Source organism: Sprattus sprattus (genome assembly GCF_963457725.1).
Source record: "Sprattus sprattus genome assembly, chromosome: 18".
Taxonomy (NCBI): Eukaryota; Metazoa; Chordata; class Actinopteri; order Clupeiformes; family Clupeidae; genus Sprattus; species Sprattus sprattus.
This window is the reverse complement of record NC_137916.1, coordinates 21,089,506-21,106,996: the sequence shown is the minus strand read 5'-3', so window position 1 is coordinate 21,106,996 and position 17,491 is coordinate 21,089,506. Positions and strand designations below refer to the sequence as shown.

Below are 17,491 nucleotides of genomic sequence, written 5' to 3'. Positions count from 1 at the left end.
AAGTGGATTTCAAAGTTTTTGTATGAATGAAAATGATGAAAACAAAAGGTGACCAAAACGTGTGTAGGCCTTCTGAATGTATAGCCTGTTAGCCTATAAACCTAACAGTTTATATTTGGTGAATAGAAAAAGTCATGTAACTGACTGCAGAACTCATACACAGATGCTTCCTAATGCAGATTTGTATTACTACACCAGTTGTTCGTGTGTGCCTCTGTTTGTTCTTGCCTATGTTTATTTTTCTGTGTTTTTAAGGAGCCACGTATCCCTAACTTTGCAATGAGACGCCAAGTCTCCATTGAAGAAGACTAATAATAACTATTCTCAAGAGACTTCCAACACTTAAGGATGGCTGTCCCAGGCCAACCATGAGCAGCTGCTTCAGAAGGGAAAGCTTGACTATAATGTCCTAATTCTATTGAATTTCAAATTCAAGGAACACAAAACGGTTGTGTTGCCTGGGACACTGCTGTCTACTATAACAAACTGTAAAGTTTCTGGATAATTAAAAGATTCACTGACTTAGATGAAATAATAGAAAACCAATTATATCATTTTTGTGAAGAAATAGGAATTAGCATTTCACCAGCAACTATATCAGAAGTGGCATTTCTCTGAAATGTACATTTTTCTGTAACAAGATCGTCATTTGACTCTCGATAGAAACAAACAAACAGACGAAAAGCAACACTACCTAATGTTAATAATCAGGATCCTGGCATAAAAGTAAGCAGTCACACATTTAGGCATCTTGGAAGCAGCAGCTTGGTCCCTGGTGTTTTCTTTTTTTGTGCCATTTTAGCATTATGGCAAATCTGTGACACATGATCCTCAAGATATTGATATGCAGCTGTCAGAACTTAAGTCCCTACAATGCTTTGTGGATGTTGTCTTAAAAGAGGTTTTTGAGAAAATTCACTCAAGTTACCTCAGGACTCCAGAGTTGCAAATAAGTATATTTATCCAACAACAACAACAACAACAACAAGCTTGTCGGGCTCACCCATGTGCAGGCAGGCCAGAGAGTGGCATGGGCCCACTCTCAGAGAGAGAGAGCGAGCCCAGGATCACTCCCAGACTGCAGCAGATGAGAGAGAAGCAACATTAAATACATCACACAAGGTTCGTATAGAAAGAAGTAAGCAGTCTCTGATGCCAAAACATTTAGTCAGCAGGGATAACCACATGGTGGGTCTCTGACGTCCGAGGTCATCTTACTACGATCTTTGCGACTTAATGCATCAGCAAGGCAGCTTAGCCCTTGTTTATGCACACACACAGAAGGTACACTTTTAAGCACATACACAGAGTAAGAACCGTCATCACTTAAGAATCAAAGATATCCAGAAACAGAAAAGTAATGTTTTAGCTAACAAAGGCATGAGATTAACACACATAAACATAGAAAAAAAGTAAGGAAATTTGTGTTTGGTAGATTATTTCTTTGTTGTAACAATGCTTCTGGGCAATAAATCATATACCGTTGGAAAGCCTGTTTTCTTCCTTTTCAAATGGTGCCACATTTGTAAGGAACATGCGTTGGTGGGATGAGCATCAGAGCTGAGTATGTAGGTTGCGCCCATGAAAAGTTTGCCAGAATAAGCTGTTTGGCAAACTTTTCATGGGTGCAACCCACAAACTCAGCTCTGCAGCTCATCCCACAAATGCATGTTCCTTGCACATGTGGTACCATCTGAAAGGGGAGTAAACAGGCTTTCCAACGGTATAATAATTTTTTGCCAAGAAGCATTGTTACAACAAAGAAATAATCTACCAAACACAAATTTTCTTACTTTTTGTAAGTACGTTTATTTGGCACATTTTTCATGGGGCAACCCACATACTCAGCTGTGCTGCTCATCCCACAAATGCATGTTCCTCACAAATGTGGGACCATTTAAAAGGGAACTAAAAAGGCTTTCCAACGGTATAAGATTTATTGCCGAGAAGCATTGTTACAACAAAGAAATAATCTACCAAACACAAATGTCCTTACTTTTTGTTTTATGTTCATACGGTATATACTTGAATAAAGTATATTATATTACAGTATATTATATTACATATTTTCCTATCAGACTTGATACAAATCAATGGAATACCAATAAAGGCTGTTGCAGATATACAGTGGTGGCCAAAATTATTAGAACACCTGACAGATCTGAGAATAATGACCTTTTTTTGCCTCCAAAACATGATTTAAATTCATAATGTTCATGAAACATGCAGATGGTTGTTCTGAGCACAACATATATCAGATGAAGTGAGTCCTACTGTTTTTATCCACTTTTAACTTTAATATGTTGTACGTCCACCTTTTGCAGCAATTACAGCAGCACATCTCTGTGGCATAGAGTCAATGTATTTCTTGAGAACTTCAACAGTTATGTTATCCCATGCCTTCTGCAGGTCAAGCCAAAGGCTTTCCTTGGAATGTACAATAGATCTGTCAAGTTTATTTTCCAACTTGCCCCGAATTTGCTTGATGGGTTTGAAGACGGGACTTTGAGAGGGCCGGTCCATCATTTTCAATGTTTTAGCAGATTCCTTGTCGCCGGTAGTTTCGGCAATAGTTAAAATAATGTTTAGGGTCATTGTCCTCTTGGAAAATAAATCCAGGCCCAATGAGACGTCTCCAAGAAGGAACTTTGTGCCTCACCAGAATGTTGTGGTATACTTTTGTATCCATGATGCCGTCAATTTAGCCAAAGTCACCTGTTCCTGAGGCTTAAATTGCACCCCACACTATAATATTACCCCCTCCTTGTTTAACTGTTGGCAAGAGACACACATTTTTATATCTGTCCCCCTCACTTCGTGGAACATACACGCTTTGCTTGTTGCCAAACTGTTCAAACCTGGATTCATCAGTACACAACACTTAAACCAATATTTCTTTGGCCATTTCTTGTGTTCTTTTGCAAATTTCAGGCCTTACACTCAATTGTTCTCTTTCAGTAATGTTTCTTTGCTGCTATTCTGCCAAAAAAAGTCCTTCTTCTCCCAGTTTCCGACAAACAGTTCTTGAAGACACTGTTGCACCATTAGTCATTGTGATGTTGATCTCGTCACTCAGTTCTTGTAACTCTTTCTTCGGTCCTGAAGACTGAGAATTTTGAAATGCTTCACTTGTGTGTCTGAGAGATGAAAAAAGAAACCTCTCCCCTTTCGGTTCTGGTGCCATGACGGTCTAAAGTGTACTTTACAGTGCTGGGACTGCATCTCAAGTCCTTGGCTATGCGGCAGTAACTCCAGCAAGCATCAAAAAAAACCTTTATTCGAACCCGTTGCTCACTCGTTAGCTCCTTCTTCACCTTAGCCATGTTCAAAGAGCAACATGTGCTTCGAGACTGCTTCTAGAGGCTTTGAATCTATAGCATTTGGTGGTGTGGCCTCAGTGACAAAACCCTGATGTTACCAATCACTTAATGAGCAGTTTAGGCCTTGTACATTCAAAAATATCACCGAGCTGTGTCCTAAGACTCTTGCATCACCATCAATTTAACCACAAAAACACCTGACAATGATGACACAAGTCATTTGGCTTCTTCTGTGCAGGAACATGATTGTGTGACATTGACAGTGAAATAGGCCTAGCTTGTTTTTGTACGGAAAATGACCTAAATCTCATTATGATGGCTCTATTCTATTGTTTATAGAACATAATGATGACTTTGTAGATATTTCATTAGTTTTTAGGGTATTTAAATGGCCAATTCAATGAAAACAACTGAAAACTCTTAAATATGTCTAGTGTTCTAATAATTTTGGCCACCACTGTAGGTAAAGCCCTGTTATGGCAACAAAGTAAAGCCTCTGTTAATTTTTCTATTGAAATATTTCTACCTGCTTGCTAATGGAAGAGAGAGGTGACTGTTTAAACATTCTAGTTGAACCTGAATGTTCAAACGCTGAAACTGAAATGAAATCTGTAGATAATTAGCCTGTGAAATACGGATGAGAAGTGAGTGACTCATTTTGGCTTTCTCTCCTTAGCAACTCAGCCTGTCAGGGGTGTTTTAGTTCCAGCATGTAGCAGGAGGCCATGCCTGGAGTGACTGAGTGACTGCCCAGAAACAGCATAGATCAACATCGCTGATTAGTTTAAACACATTTTGCTGTGCAGTGGCATGTTGTAATGGGAGATTCAAGGTATAAAGATTAGATTGAAAATTTAAATGTTCATTGAAATTGAATTGATAATGTTCACCATTTGGTGAATGACACTAAAACACGTATTTCTGTTTGTTGAGATGATCGTTATTTCTTTTCATGGTCCACATTGGTTGAATATGTAATGGTTGATTATGAATGCTTTGATCTGCAACGTGTAGTGAGAATAGGGTTGTGAAACAGCAGGGGGAAATTAATGTTTTAAAAGGAGTGGACATTTGTCTTATCCCTTTCCTAATAGCTCCTTTTTTATTTAGTTCTTTCCCGTATTCAATGGAAACTCCTTCCAGAGTTCCTGCCCCCTTACTTTTTCCCAGAGTGCTATAAAATCCACCTCTGGGAGCCAGAACCTTTTGTTATTTCAACCCTGTTTACCATGATCGTTGTATGAAATAAAATCGAATGTGAAAAATAGGCTGTGCAAAAATGTGGGAACCCTTTTAAGTGTATTGATTTGAATACCTGTAGTCATCTAATGCTGAGTGATTGAAACACAAAATTATTTTGACCAGCTGATCAAACCTTAAAATGCAAATAAAGTTGCAAAAAATCATGAAAAAGCTCATTTAACATAGCTAATTGCTAGATGTGCTTTTCCTTCATTCCCTGCTGGAGAGTAGCAACATGGGAAACTCAAAATAACTCTCTAATGACTTAAAAGCTAAGATGATTCGTCAGTATGAATTAGGAGAGGGATATAAAAAGTTATCACAAAGTTTTGAGGTGTCTGTCTCCACAGTCAGAAAGTTAGTAAGAAAATGGAGAGCCACGGGAACAGTCTTTGTGAAGGAAAGATGTTGTAGGCCGAGACAGATATCTGAAAGGCTAAGATAAAATGTTGTTAGAATTGTCACAGAGAAACCACAGATCAACTCTTAAGAGCTCCAAGAACATCTTGCTGCTGATGGTGTCATTACACATCATTCCACAGTCCAGCACCCTTTGCACAAGGACAGCCCAATGGAAGGGTAATGCATAAAAAGCCTTTTCTGTGTACTCACCACAAGCAGAGTCGCTTGAGGTATGCCCAGGCTCATCTGGACAAGCCAGAATAATTTTGGAATCAAGTACTGTGGACAGAAGAAAATAAGAGAGTTATTTGGTCACAACCATAATGCTTTGCATCACGGAAAAAAAACTTATAGAGACACAACAGAGATACAATGTTCTAGAATGGCCATCACAGTTCCCAGACTTGAATATCAGCTCAAATGTATGGAATGATTTTAAGCCTGATGTCCACGCTTGGCAGCCATTAAACCTGACTGAACTGGAAACATTTTGTAAAGAGGAATGGTCCAAAATACCTGCAGCCAGAATTCAGGGACTTATCAGTGGCTATATGAAGCATATACCGGCTGTTATTTCATCATAGGGAGGCTCTACAAAATATTGATGTGATTATTCCACTGGGGTGCCCACATTTTTGCACAAAACTTTTATTGTTATGATGCACACTGCAATTCAATAAATGTTGTTACAGATGTGAAATGTTACTTTTCCCATAAGAATGTAAATTATGTCCAATAAAATTAAATTGATGCTTTGAAAGACCAGAAGATAATAATCTGAAATAATGGTAATTATCAGGGGTGCCCAAACTTCTGCATAAAACTGTACCTCCATGTGAACATATGGAAAATACTCAAGTGCAAAGGAAGAATTTGAATTTTACATTGCATTTATCTTAACATACAAATGGCAACAAGTGGTAAACAGTGCTTGCTATAAATAGGAAACAATGTAAAGAAAAACTGTTGTTATATTGACATAACCATGTCATTAACATGTATACCGGTAGGCATGATCTGCCGCCAGTTGCTTAGACAGCCCTTATAATATGAGATGTCATAACAACAGCCTGTGGTACACAACCCAACACAACAGCCTGTGGTCCACAACAGAACACAGCACAACAGCCTGTGGTTCACAACACAACACAACACAACAGCCTGTGGTACACAACACAACAGCCTGTGGTACACAACCGAACACAACACAACAGCCTTTGTACACAACACAACACAACAGCCTGTGGTTCACAACACAACACAACACAACAGCCTGTGGTACACAACACAACAGCCTGTGGTACACAACCGAACACAACACAACAGCCTTTGGTACACAACACAACACAACAGCCTGTGGTACACAACACGACACAACACAACACAACAGCCTGTGGTACACAACACAACAGCCTGTGGTGCACAATACAACACAACAGCCTGTGGTACACAACAGAACACAACACAACAGCCTGTGGTACACAACACAACACAACAGCCTGTGGTACACAACACAACACAACAGCCTGTGGTACACAATACAACACAACAGCCTATGGTACACAACACAACACAACACAACAGCCTGTGGTACAAAACACAACAGCCTGTGGTACACAACACAACACAACAGCCTGTGGTACACAACACACCTATGAGAGTTGTTTTGCTCACCACTCTTGGGCATTTGTTACTACAGTTTCATTTTGCTTCACTATGCACCGACAGAAAGAACATGCACTTATTACTGTATCTATAATTATTAATGCTGACCAGGTGCACTGAAGGGATGACTATCTGCTTTATGTACACTTGTACTTGAGTTGTGAGTCCATGTTCTACACCTTTACCTCTACACATCTTTCTCTTCTTCTTATTTCTCTCCCATCCGCTACCTCTCAAAGCCTTTCCTTGCCCCTCTCTCGACCACCTGCCTGCCTCACAGACCACAAACTATATGACATTTAAAATATACAATAATATGTGATGAAAACAACAACAACAGTACAACAGAAGAGAAACCTGCGAGCAACAGCGAGGATTTGTAGGAGGGATAGATTAGATCAGGGGTTCCCAACCTTTTCTACTCCAAGGCCCACATATTCGTTTTTGTAACAGGGTGGGGCCCAACAGACAACCCGCTTATTTGTGCAAATCTATATTCCATTCCAAATAATAAGCAATTGTTATGTGTCACAAAGAGCAATATCAGCACCTGCTACAGTTGGCCTAGAAATAACACAAGAAAATCTAACTCTAGATATTGCATTGCATATCAAAATTGTATTGTGCACCAGAAAACAACATAAAACCTCACAGAGCATTTTTAGTCAAAAGGGATTTATTTTTCAAAAGAGTTTTGAAACAAAGGAATTTATTTGCTGTAGGCCTAGGCCTATTTGTGCAAACAGGCAGCTAAATATAACCAGAATAGACCCAAAAGATAGCATGCACTCAAAACAAGTGATGAAACATGCAAACAAGACCACTCAGCTAGGCCTAATTAAAATAGCTGCTGCTTCAGACATGCAAACAAATATGTTCAAATAATGTTGAAATAAATAGGTTCAAATAAGTCCAAATAATGATTCAAACTATTCAAATAATGATTTGAATCTGTTGCTGCAATCTATTATCAACATAAATAGCACCAACCATTCCTGGGCAGTGGTTCGAGTTGGTAGCTCTCCACAGAAAAGCATGCCCTCTTGTAGAATACCGCTCCAACGATAACGCACAAAAACCAGCAGTAATGCAGCGTTACTGACGTCCGTCGACTCGTCTAACTGTATTTGAATGAACGGGCTACCTTTCATCCTGTCCAGGACCTGATTCTGTGCGTCCAAGGCCATCTCCAAAATTCGGCGACTTACTGTGTCGTTTGAAAGTGGTACTGTCAAGAGTTTTTTCGCAGCATCTTCCCCAATCACCTCGCTGCCCATATCCACCGCAGCTGGCAGAAATAGTTCCACCACGCTCGTAAAGGCCTTTTTGGTCTGTGTCACACGTCTTACCAAGTAACTTTCCTTCAAAGCACTCTTCGATTGTTATTATTACTTATTTTGTATTTGAAGTCCGTTTTCTTTTGAAATATTCCACCGGATTTTCAGTGAAAGCTGGATGTCGCGTCTCCAAATGTCGAGCGCCTCATTAGAAAGCGTTCAAGCGCACTCGACAGACTGCGCTCTTGGCTAAACGTCGTCACCTCCATTCTCAAAACCAAATATAATCAGGGTTGTATCTAGTCTGAATTTTAGTAGTTTTCGGTAGTATAACATTACCAGAGCTGTCATTCTTTCGCTTGAGAAACTTTTTCCGCTTATATAGCCACAGAGTAGTAGCCTATGTTAGCTTAACGGAGCGCCTCAACTTGATGACCCTGAAACGTTCGGAGATAGGATATTATTTTCATGATCTGTCTTCTATGCCTATTTATAGAATTGATATTGTGTTTAAAACATCGAATTTCAATCATAAATTGTAAATATAGTTCTCAACTAAAAGTCAGTTCTTCATGGAAGATTAGAATCAATTTGAAACATTGTCGCGGCCCAGTAGCACCGTGGCCCAGTGGTTGAGAAACACTGGATTCAATTACTTGATAAGACATTGGTGATCCAGACAAAAAAGGTTGATAAGCGTAGTAGCCTACTACATGCTAGGCCTACATCGGAGAGCAAGAATTGTGTGTAGTTTATTATGGCAGGAAGGTGAGGTGGTACAGGGATGGAATAAAGGGGAGATGTTATGGTTTATATGAGTTATGTTGATAATGTAGGCTAAGTGTGTCTAAAATGTAAAAACAACTCATACAATATTTCATGAGGTCTACAGTTTATGCTCACGTTATGGGCAAAGCAGAGCAATTTGGCAGAAGAAGACTTAAACAAAGATGGCCTTGTCTTTTCATTCCGTTATTTGCATCTTATAACGATGTGTAGGCAGGTTTATACCAGGCCTTCCTTTGTTGTAAATAGTCCTTGGTGTTGCCGGTCTAACTTTGTGCGCACCAACTTTATTTACATTGTGTTTAATTTGTAGTCCACTAGGCGACGCTGTTGTAACTGATTTTAGCATCCCCTGCTCTCAAAAAAATCACAAGACATCACTCAGTCTCAGTTGAAACCCCCGGCAAATCGGCGAACACTTAGCCTTGAAACATTTACTCCTAGGTATAGATTTGAACGATTCTGGCATGCAACGGAAGTTTCGTGATTCAGACTTGACTTTATCGGTTCGGACCGATTTGTTTGACATTTAGGACATCACCAGCTGATTAACTAGTTAGCTGCTAGCTGTCTAGCTACCAGGCTAGCTAACTAGCTACTCAGCTGTCAAAACAGATACCGGATAACGTGAACGTAAGCTACGGGTAACAACTGGTTTATTTAGAATAATGGATCAGCATACGACATATTCTGTCCAGCTTTACATATACGACCTATCCAGGGGGATGGCTCGTCAGCTCAGCCCTATCATGTTGGGTAAGTCAAGCTCCTCTGCATTCTGGGCCTGGCCAAGACTTCCAGCTAGCCTGCTAGCAGTACCCTTGTGAGTTAAAAGGCTCTTTGACTCGCAAAATAGCATTATGGGTCAATGCACTGAATAGAAAGTTGTTCATTTTTGTAGTAAAAAAAAAAACAGTCCAGTGTATGGAGTTCACAGCCTATAGAGAGAGATAATGTTAGGAGATGTCTCTGTCTAACATTATGTCTTAGCCTTTGGCACAGTGGCTTAACCTAATGTAGGTCGCTGTCTAGTGAATTTGGCTAAAAAAAATCTTTGTAAACAACACAACTGTGACCTGACACAAAGGATTCATTTAAGTTGAGGGTAATGAGCTATTTATTGTTCGTAAACTAACTTATATTTTCTCTCTTTATTATACAGGGAAACAGCTTGATGGAATCTGGTAGGGCGAATAGTTTGCCTTACATTAGTTTATTCTATCATACATAATTCCTATCAATTAACTAATTAATTACATAGTTATAACTTGTCCCCTAAAAATATCCAGTGAATGATTTATGCTACCTCAATCCACAGGCACACTTCCATTGTGGTTTATGGAGAAGAGTTTTTCTTTGGAGGAGTCGGCATCTCAAGCTGTCCACCGGTGCAGTTTAACATCACATCTACCGTGCATTCACAACATATTCAGACCCTTTCACATTTTGTTATGTTGCAGCCTTCTAAAATTCTAAAATGCCTGCTAAAATTGTTTAAATTAATTTCCCCCCTCAATCTACACTCAATACCCCATAATGACAGTTGTGCAAAGCTTGTTGTGTCATACCCAAGAAGACTCAAGGCTGTTATTACTGTCAAAGGTGCTTCAACTAAGTACTAAGTAAACGGTCTGAATACTTATGTCAATGTGATTTCAGAATTTCTGGGGTATTGAGTGCAGATTGATCAGGGAATAAAATACATTTGAATGATTTTAGTATACTGTAAGGCTTTAACACAAAATGTGAAAAAAGTATAAGGGTCTGAATACTTTGAATGCTCTGTACATTTTCCTTCAATACTTAACTCTACAGCACTTCATTAATTCATTCTTACAGCACATAATTCTGAATAGTTAATGTAGTACTTTGTTTATTTTGTTATTCTGTCTATTATAACAACTATAATCACAATTCTGCAGCAGAATATAGTTATTTGAGAAAATACTTTTTCCAAAGTTTTAGCAAGGGATATTAGCAAGGGAGTAATGTTAAATGGAATGATTTTGTGCTAATTTCTGTGTTATGTTGTATATGTGCACGTCAGGGTGGTACCATGTTGGGTTCTCCAGACTCTGTGGTGGAACTTGGAAACACAGAGGTGAATGAAGAGATTTTAATGGAGTACCTGTCATCGCTTGGGGAGAGCAGTTACAGGTGTGTGTGTGTGTGTGTGTGTGTGTGTGTGTGTGTGAGAGACAGAGAGAGAGAGAGAGAGAGATTGTGTGTGTTGAATTATTTAATTTTGTACCTTTTGTTATCAAGTATCTTGTGCTATAAATATGAATTGTCCGAAGTTTTAATGGAAGTTTTCTCCGTTTTCCGTCTATCTCTCTCTGCAGAGGAGACCGGTACCGACTGTTTGAGCACAACTGTAACACTTTCACCAATGAGGTGGCCCAGTTTCTCACAGGCAACAAGATCCCGTCCCACATCACAGACCTGCCCTCGGAGGTTCTCTCAACGTGAGTCTCTGCCACGTGGTTGTGGACAATGTCCCCTCTGCTACACCCAGAATCAAGCCCCCAGCAGCATACTATGATGTGGCCACTTCCTACTAGCTTACTGACTTGATGGCACTCTACACAGACACACATTCAGATTGAAAAAGAAAAATAAAAGAAGTAAAAAAAACGGCATTAACAGAAAACCTGGATGCACACTTTTTCCCAGCTGTTGGTTGAAGTAATAAGAAATCAAAGAGTTTACTGTAATGGCAACATCATTTTTAGATTTGATTTTAGAATGTACCAGATATGTATGTGAGTGAGCCCAGGAACACTTTGCTTAGAGTCTCTCTGTGTCCCTCTTTCTCTTCCTTTATTTCTGTGTATGTGTCATCCCTCCATTTTCTCCCACCCCCTCCTCCGTCCTGTCTGTCTCCCTTGCAGGCCCTTCGGCCAGGTGCTTCGGCCCATCCTGGACTCCATTCATATTGCTCCTCCAGGGGGGAATGTGATCAATGGCCATAATAACCACAGCTAGACCCCATCGCCCCCAACCCTCTCAGGCAAGAGAATAAACAACGTCCCTTTAGCTGAGACACACTATGTGGAGCAGGTCTGCTTTCTTCTGTATTCTTCCGAACATGACGGCTTATGCTCGTGGTAGTTCACGTGTATTGATTCATTGACGCTTTGAGTATATGCATATATATATCTTTTTTTTTTTCTGTTGTGCATAAGTTTGCACATTTCTACCAGTGTCTGGAATCGCTGTCTTGTTTTTTTCTCTCCACAGTTTGTTGGCAGTTTTCCCCATTCTCTGAAAGTTAATTATTTCGCACTGCTGTACTTTAAAGCTTTGTGTCAGTTGTGTGTATTATTATTTTTTTTGTCGGGTTTGTCCCCAAGGTGCTTTTTAGTCAACGTCTCTTTTACTCTCCGTAGTGTCACAACAAAGACATATATCCACGGCAACAGAGGCAAAGCCTATCACAGAATACCCGAGGGTCTGTCGCTCTGACTCAGCGCACAGTCTAGAGCAAACCACCTGTGTTTGACAGAGCAAAGGAGCGCATGGGAGAGCCCAACACCATTGGCATAGCGGAGCCTCTCATTTGTTTCCGAGTCACTCAGTCGATTTGCTGTGTCCATTTTACTCTGCATTACCTCCAGAAATGTAATCGTTCTGAAGTCAAGAGCCAACTCCGATTGCTTGCATAGACTTAACACAAATCAGTAATTTGAAAACGAAGTCAAGTTATATTTATTTGAAAGGATGTGTATGTGTGTGTGTGTGTGTGTGTGTGTGTGTGTGTGGGACTGTGTCTGTGTGCCTGGGTGTATTTGCATTATATTTATTAAGTTATAACTCCAGTAGTGTAGTGGAAAGGATCACCACCTCCCACCCTCTAAACACAGCAGAGTGAGAAAGTGAGAAGGATTGACTTTCTCAAGTGAGTGAAGGAGTGAAGGATTCACTTCTCCTTCTCACGCATTCTCCCAGGCAGCAGTTGGCCAGCTCTGTGCCGAGCGGATGACCGTTGATCTTAATGCCCCACCAGACGGTGTGAGTAATGTACACTTCAGTGCCTCCTCTCCCCCCCCCCCCGCACTGGCGCGCACGCTCACCAACCTGGAAGAGTGTGGCACTGTTACCCTAGCAACAGGCTTGAGAGGGAAGAGGAAGCACAGGGCAGCAGCAGTGAAGGTGGAGTCACACTCCCCTCACGCTCCCCCAAACCAAAATAAACCGCCAGAATAGTGCAATAGTGACCATTAACATGTGATTCCATCGTCAGGGATTTACTTCACTACAGGAGCTGGCTGTTGCTCAGGTGTCGTTGTTTTAAGTTGTTGCTGCGTCACGTCAGAAATAAATGCAAACAATGCAAGTGAATATATAAACCTCATAAATAGTCATAATGTACGTGTGAACATTTGTATTTGAAGGTACGCTATTCACAACTAGCTACGTCATATGCAGTGAGGTATATGATGTTTTTAAATGTTTGGCTTTAGTAAATGGAAAATCTCCTTAAATTCATAACCAGTGCCATGTCAGGACAGCACTAACATAAACAGAGATGGTGTTCATTCAGCTACTCATATCACCAGGAAACTTTCCAAGTTCTTTAGCCAATACGATGAAGGAGAGAGAAGGGAAGTTGAGAGACAGCTCACCCATTGTGCTGTCATACTATAAACTGGAATCTTGCTATGGAAGTAACGTAGCGAACATGGGGCCGTGGGGTGGTAGCCTGACAGTACATCTTGGACTTTGTGGGTAGTCTCACAGTGCCACATTTAATGTACAGTGTGTGTGTGTGTTTGTGTGTGTGTGTGTGTGTGTGTGTGTGTGTGTGTGTGTGTGTGTGTGTGTGTGTGTGTGTGTGTGTGTGCTTGTGTGTGTATGTGATTTTGTGTGTGTGTGTGTAGTTCTGTTTGAGCGGGACAGGTGTGAATGCCCTGGGATCGTTTTGTAATATTTTTCTTTTATCCCCATTAAACCTTCTCTTTACCAGCTGTAAACTAGAGTACATAAACCTTTATTATGTGAAGTTGAATGGTACGAACACTCAATCATTTATTTATAAAATAATGGTTTATGTTAAGTATTTTATTTATCTCAAGTATTTTATTTATCTTAGGTATTTATAATGTGTAATGACGGATAATTGGCATGTGTAGTTGTATATGTGAAGCCATCATCCACTCTTATTGTTCCATGCACTACAGCCTTGAATGAAATGCTTATTTGATGTTCCGACCTAAGTCTACTTCTGCTTCGGTTTGAATAAAATATGCTATATGCTAAGTCAGTGTTGCCTGTGTGGACTTATTTCGACGGTGGTACCACCTCTGAATTGTCAGTGAAATGTACATACACAAACCCATTTCAAAGCAACAATGCCAAACAGTAGTACTGTAGCATGAACATTCAGAGATGTAACGGCTGAAGGCATTTACGAGCAAGAGGGGCACATTTTTGTTGAATCACTAATTTCCCTCACCCAAGACCAGACTCAAGCTGAAGCCTTGACTAAATTAAATAAGTGACATGGATGTCGCGTTGTGTTCTGTGTTCACACAAGCGCCTCTGAAATATTCACCGTCTCTGCAGTATAGTTCGTGCAGCGGCATAAGAAATCTATTTCTGTGCCGCCTTATTACTGCTGCACCTGATGGGCTTATGCACTAGCAAATACTACAAATTATGCACATCACACCGCAAAGACAGCATGGGCAACTTTAGCTTTGACTTGTTTTCTTTTAGGTGGTGCCTGTTTTACATTTTCAAAACTAGCGCACTAGTAGTCTCAATACTCTCAAACTTAAAAAAAGTAAATATGACATTATCTGTTTTTCTCTGTGTGTTGGCGCAAACGTAACGTACAGATTTATAACATATCTTCAGATTTATTATATCTCCAGTATCGCAGCAACACCTGCACTGAAAACCTTGACTTTTGAGCACATTCGTGAGAATTCGTCTAAAGGGAATGCGAGTCTGTGCGTTTCCATCTGCTGTGTTATGCGAATGAAAGATTGATTTCTTGATGATTAGTCACTTGTTAATGTAATACAGGTATTTTGTACATTTCTGTACATTTTTGTTCTCATTCTTACAATTGTGCAAGGGCTCTTGCTACAATGGTGTAGCATGTTTCTCCCCCCAGGTGTGTTCCCCTTTGCATGTTAAATCCCTCAGGTAGATGGGGCTCCACTGCAGCCAAGGGTGAATAGGTTAGCCACATGCTGCTGAGGCCATTCTCAAAGCCTGACTGGTAAGATACAGATAAAAAAAATCTGCTTGCCTTCTGGCCCAACTGTGCTGGTAAAAATGCCGGGGAGACAGTTACACACTGTGCCCAGAAGAAAATCTTCCGAGAAGTGGAAGGGCTTTTTAAATGACCATTGGTGATCTTTTTTGTCTGAAGGTTCTCAGTACTGCTCTGGGGCCTTCCAGCACTTTATATCTTTTGCTTTTTCTGCCCTGCATTCCTGCCTGACCTTATCAATAGCACTTATCAATGAGAGCTTGGAACATCAGATTTAGCTGAAGAGCACTATAATTACACTGACTTTTATCATGTATGCTTAGGGCAGGTATGAGGAGACGATTATGCAGTTTAGTGGTGGACCTCACCCCAGGAGCCCGATTGAAAGCCCCTGACCTGCAGTGATAACCACCTCCATTTGCTCCTAGAGACGGCAGCCCAAAGTCAAACAGCTGATGAAATGAAACTTTTGCTTAAAAGGTGGCGTGGTACTTTTCAATCTCCTCCATGTGGACCAGTGAAGGTCTCTACTCTCGAGCCACCTGCCGATCTGCATGAGTGAGTACGGGTCTGAGAGGTCACCCACTGCGCCAGGCACAGCCTCTCTCTGTCGAAGCAGCGTGTCCTTGTCTTATTTAAGGAATCGGGGTCAGATGCATAACACCAAAAATTAAAGCATGGCAGCCTAAGGGTGTTTTTTTCTGAGGACACTGCATAACACTCTTACACTGCTGGCTGTTGTCTGTGATAGTCAGGAGTGTGATAACATCAGATCATCTGCTTCAGAGTGAACTCTGAGGTCATCAGCAGCATTGTGCGTCTGTAAACAGAAAAGTCAGCCCAACCTCTGCCTTTGATTTTATATTTATCATGCTGCATTAGGATGATCACTGATTATAAGATAGAGGTCATTACATCAGCTGCCCCCCTCCGCCCCCATCTATCCCTCAGATGGGTCCCGCTTCTGAGCTGGATTCTGCTCAAGGTTTCTTTCTTGATTTTCAAAGTTTTGGAGGTTGTCAAGGTTTTCCTAGCCAGTGTTGCTGTGTGCTTGCTCTAGAGGGTTTAGGTCTTGGGCTCTGTAGAGTCCTTTGAGACTTGTGATCAGATATTTAGTATTGAGATTTTTGAATGTGCAGACACATCTGTAAATGTGAAAGGCTGAAAAGTGTGTGATGTGTGTGATGTTTAATGCATAACTTTTTTTAGTGAAAAAGTTAAATCAATTTTAAGGATATCCCCTTTACGCATGTCTAAATGTTTTACGCAAGAAATGTCCTTGTTTTCAAGTTTGACCCATTATTTCCATCAGCTTCCCAGGAAGCTCAGTGGTCATTGTTGTTCCCATCATGACAATAACAGGAAATCAACTTGGAAAAGGTGCCCCATAACTCACTGAGTGGGACTTCCTGTAGCACACAACTCTGCTCATTCCTCTGCTCTGCATGTTCTGTGTGTGTGTGTGTGTGTGTGTGTGTGTGTGTGTGTGTGTGTGTGTCTGTGCGTGTGCGTGTGTCTGTGAGGTGGGCAGAGTCATGGGGGGTTCAAACACACCCTTGTAAGAAAGAATGGGCACCTGCACCCTTGCAGCATTTCTGCCCAAACTGATGAAACACAGGACCTGTAGAGATGACAAGTACAGGAAGGCAACAGTGTGCAATCAGGTCTGTGTTTCCACAGTAGAACACTGGGTGGCGCCAGAGTACCCACTATTGGCAATCTGCATTTACTTTCTCTCCTTTAAATTCACTGAGTGCGTCTCTCTCTTTCCCACTCTCTCAAACTCACACACACATACACACTCTTGTGGTGGAATCATCAACGGCAGAGTGGAGGTCTTTATGTATGGTGGGTGGAGAAGAAAGAGAGAGCGAGAGAGAAAGTGAGAGAGAGAGAGAGAGAGAGAGAGAGAGACTTTGAGAAGCTTTGAGAAAAGAGCAAGACTTTGAGATGCTCTTAAGCCATGACTGACAAACCCTGTCAAGGGCCTGACAGCCAAAGTTTCATCCCTCTCTGTGACCCAGAGAAGTTTGGGCGTCACATCCCAAGGCGCTTCAGCATGATTACGACAAAGGCAGGGGGTGAACCCAAGCAAATAAAGTGGCTGCCACGTCAAAAAATAATGACTGCATAATCTGTCACAGAGCATCCCTCACAGTAACACAATGCAAACATTTTCCAGCCCTCACTGGCTCTGTGTTGCTGCGCCTGTGTGGAATTCCTGCGCTTCGCTGTTTTTTTATTTTTTCCCCATGAAGTTCAGAGGTTGTGTGTGGGTGCAATTGCTGTTTGTGTAACGGATTATGAAAACAAAAACAACAGTCTTTGTGTTGTGTGAGATACTGGGATGAGGTCTGGACGCCCCAGCAAAAAATCTGGCACAGCAAATCGTTATAATGAGTCATCAAAACGAGGCACTTGTAGGCAATTGCAGAGCTCCTCTCGGCTACCCGTCCCATCACAAAATGGCCACAAATCAGCTCGTCACTGCCTACAGAACAAAAGGGTCTGTTTCTCTCCCCGACCCCCCCCCCCCCCCCCCCCGAGATGTGGTCATTGTAGGTCAAACATTTTAA

General features: G+C 41.1%; 1 protein-coding gene across 1 annotated transcript; it reads left to right on the top strand.

The window, feature by feature from the left end:
• Positions 1 to 9,060: 9,060 nt before the first annotated feature.
• desi1a (desumoylating isopeptidase 1a) lies at positions 9,061 to 12,622 on the top strand. The gene is made up of 6 exons (XM_080857043.1): positions 9,061 to 9,448; positions 9,855 to 9,876; positions 10,011 to 10,080; positions 10,740 to 10,849; positions 11,035 to 11,157; positions 11,584 to 12,622. Exons 1-6 carry the CDS (start codon positions 9,361 to 9,363, stop codon positions 11,675 to 11,677), a joined length of 507 nt encoding a protein of 168 aa, XP_080713169.1. The 5' UTR covers positions 9,061 to 9,360; the 3' UTR covers positions 11,678 to 12,622.
• Positions 12,623 to 17,491: the final 4,869 nt, after the last annotated feature.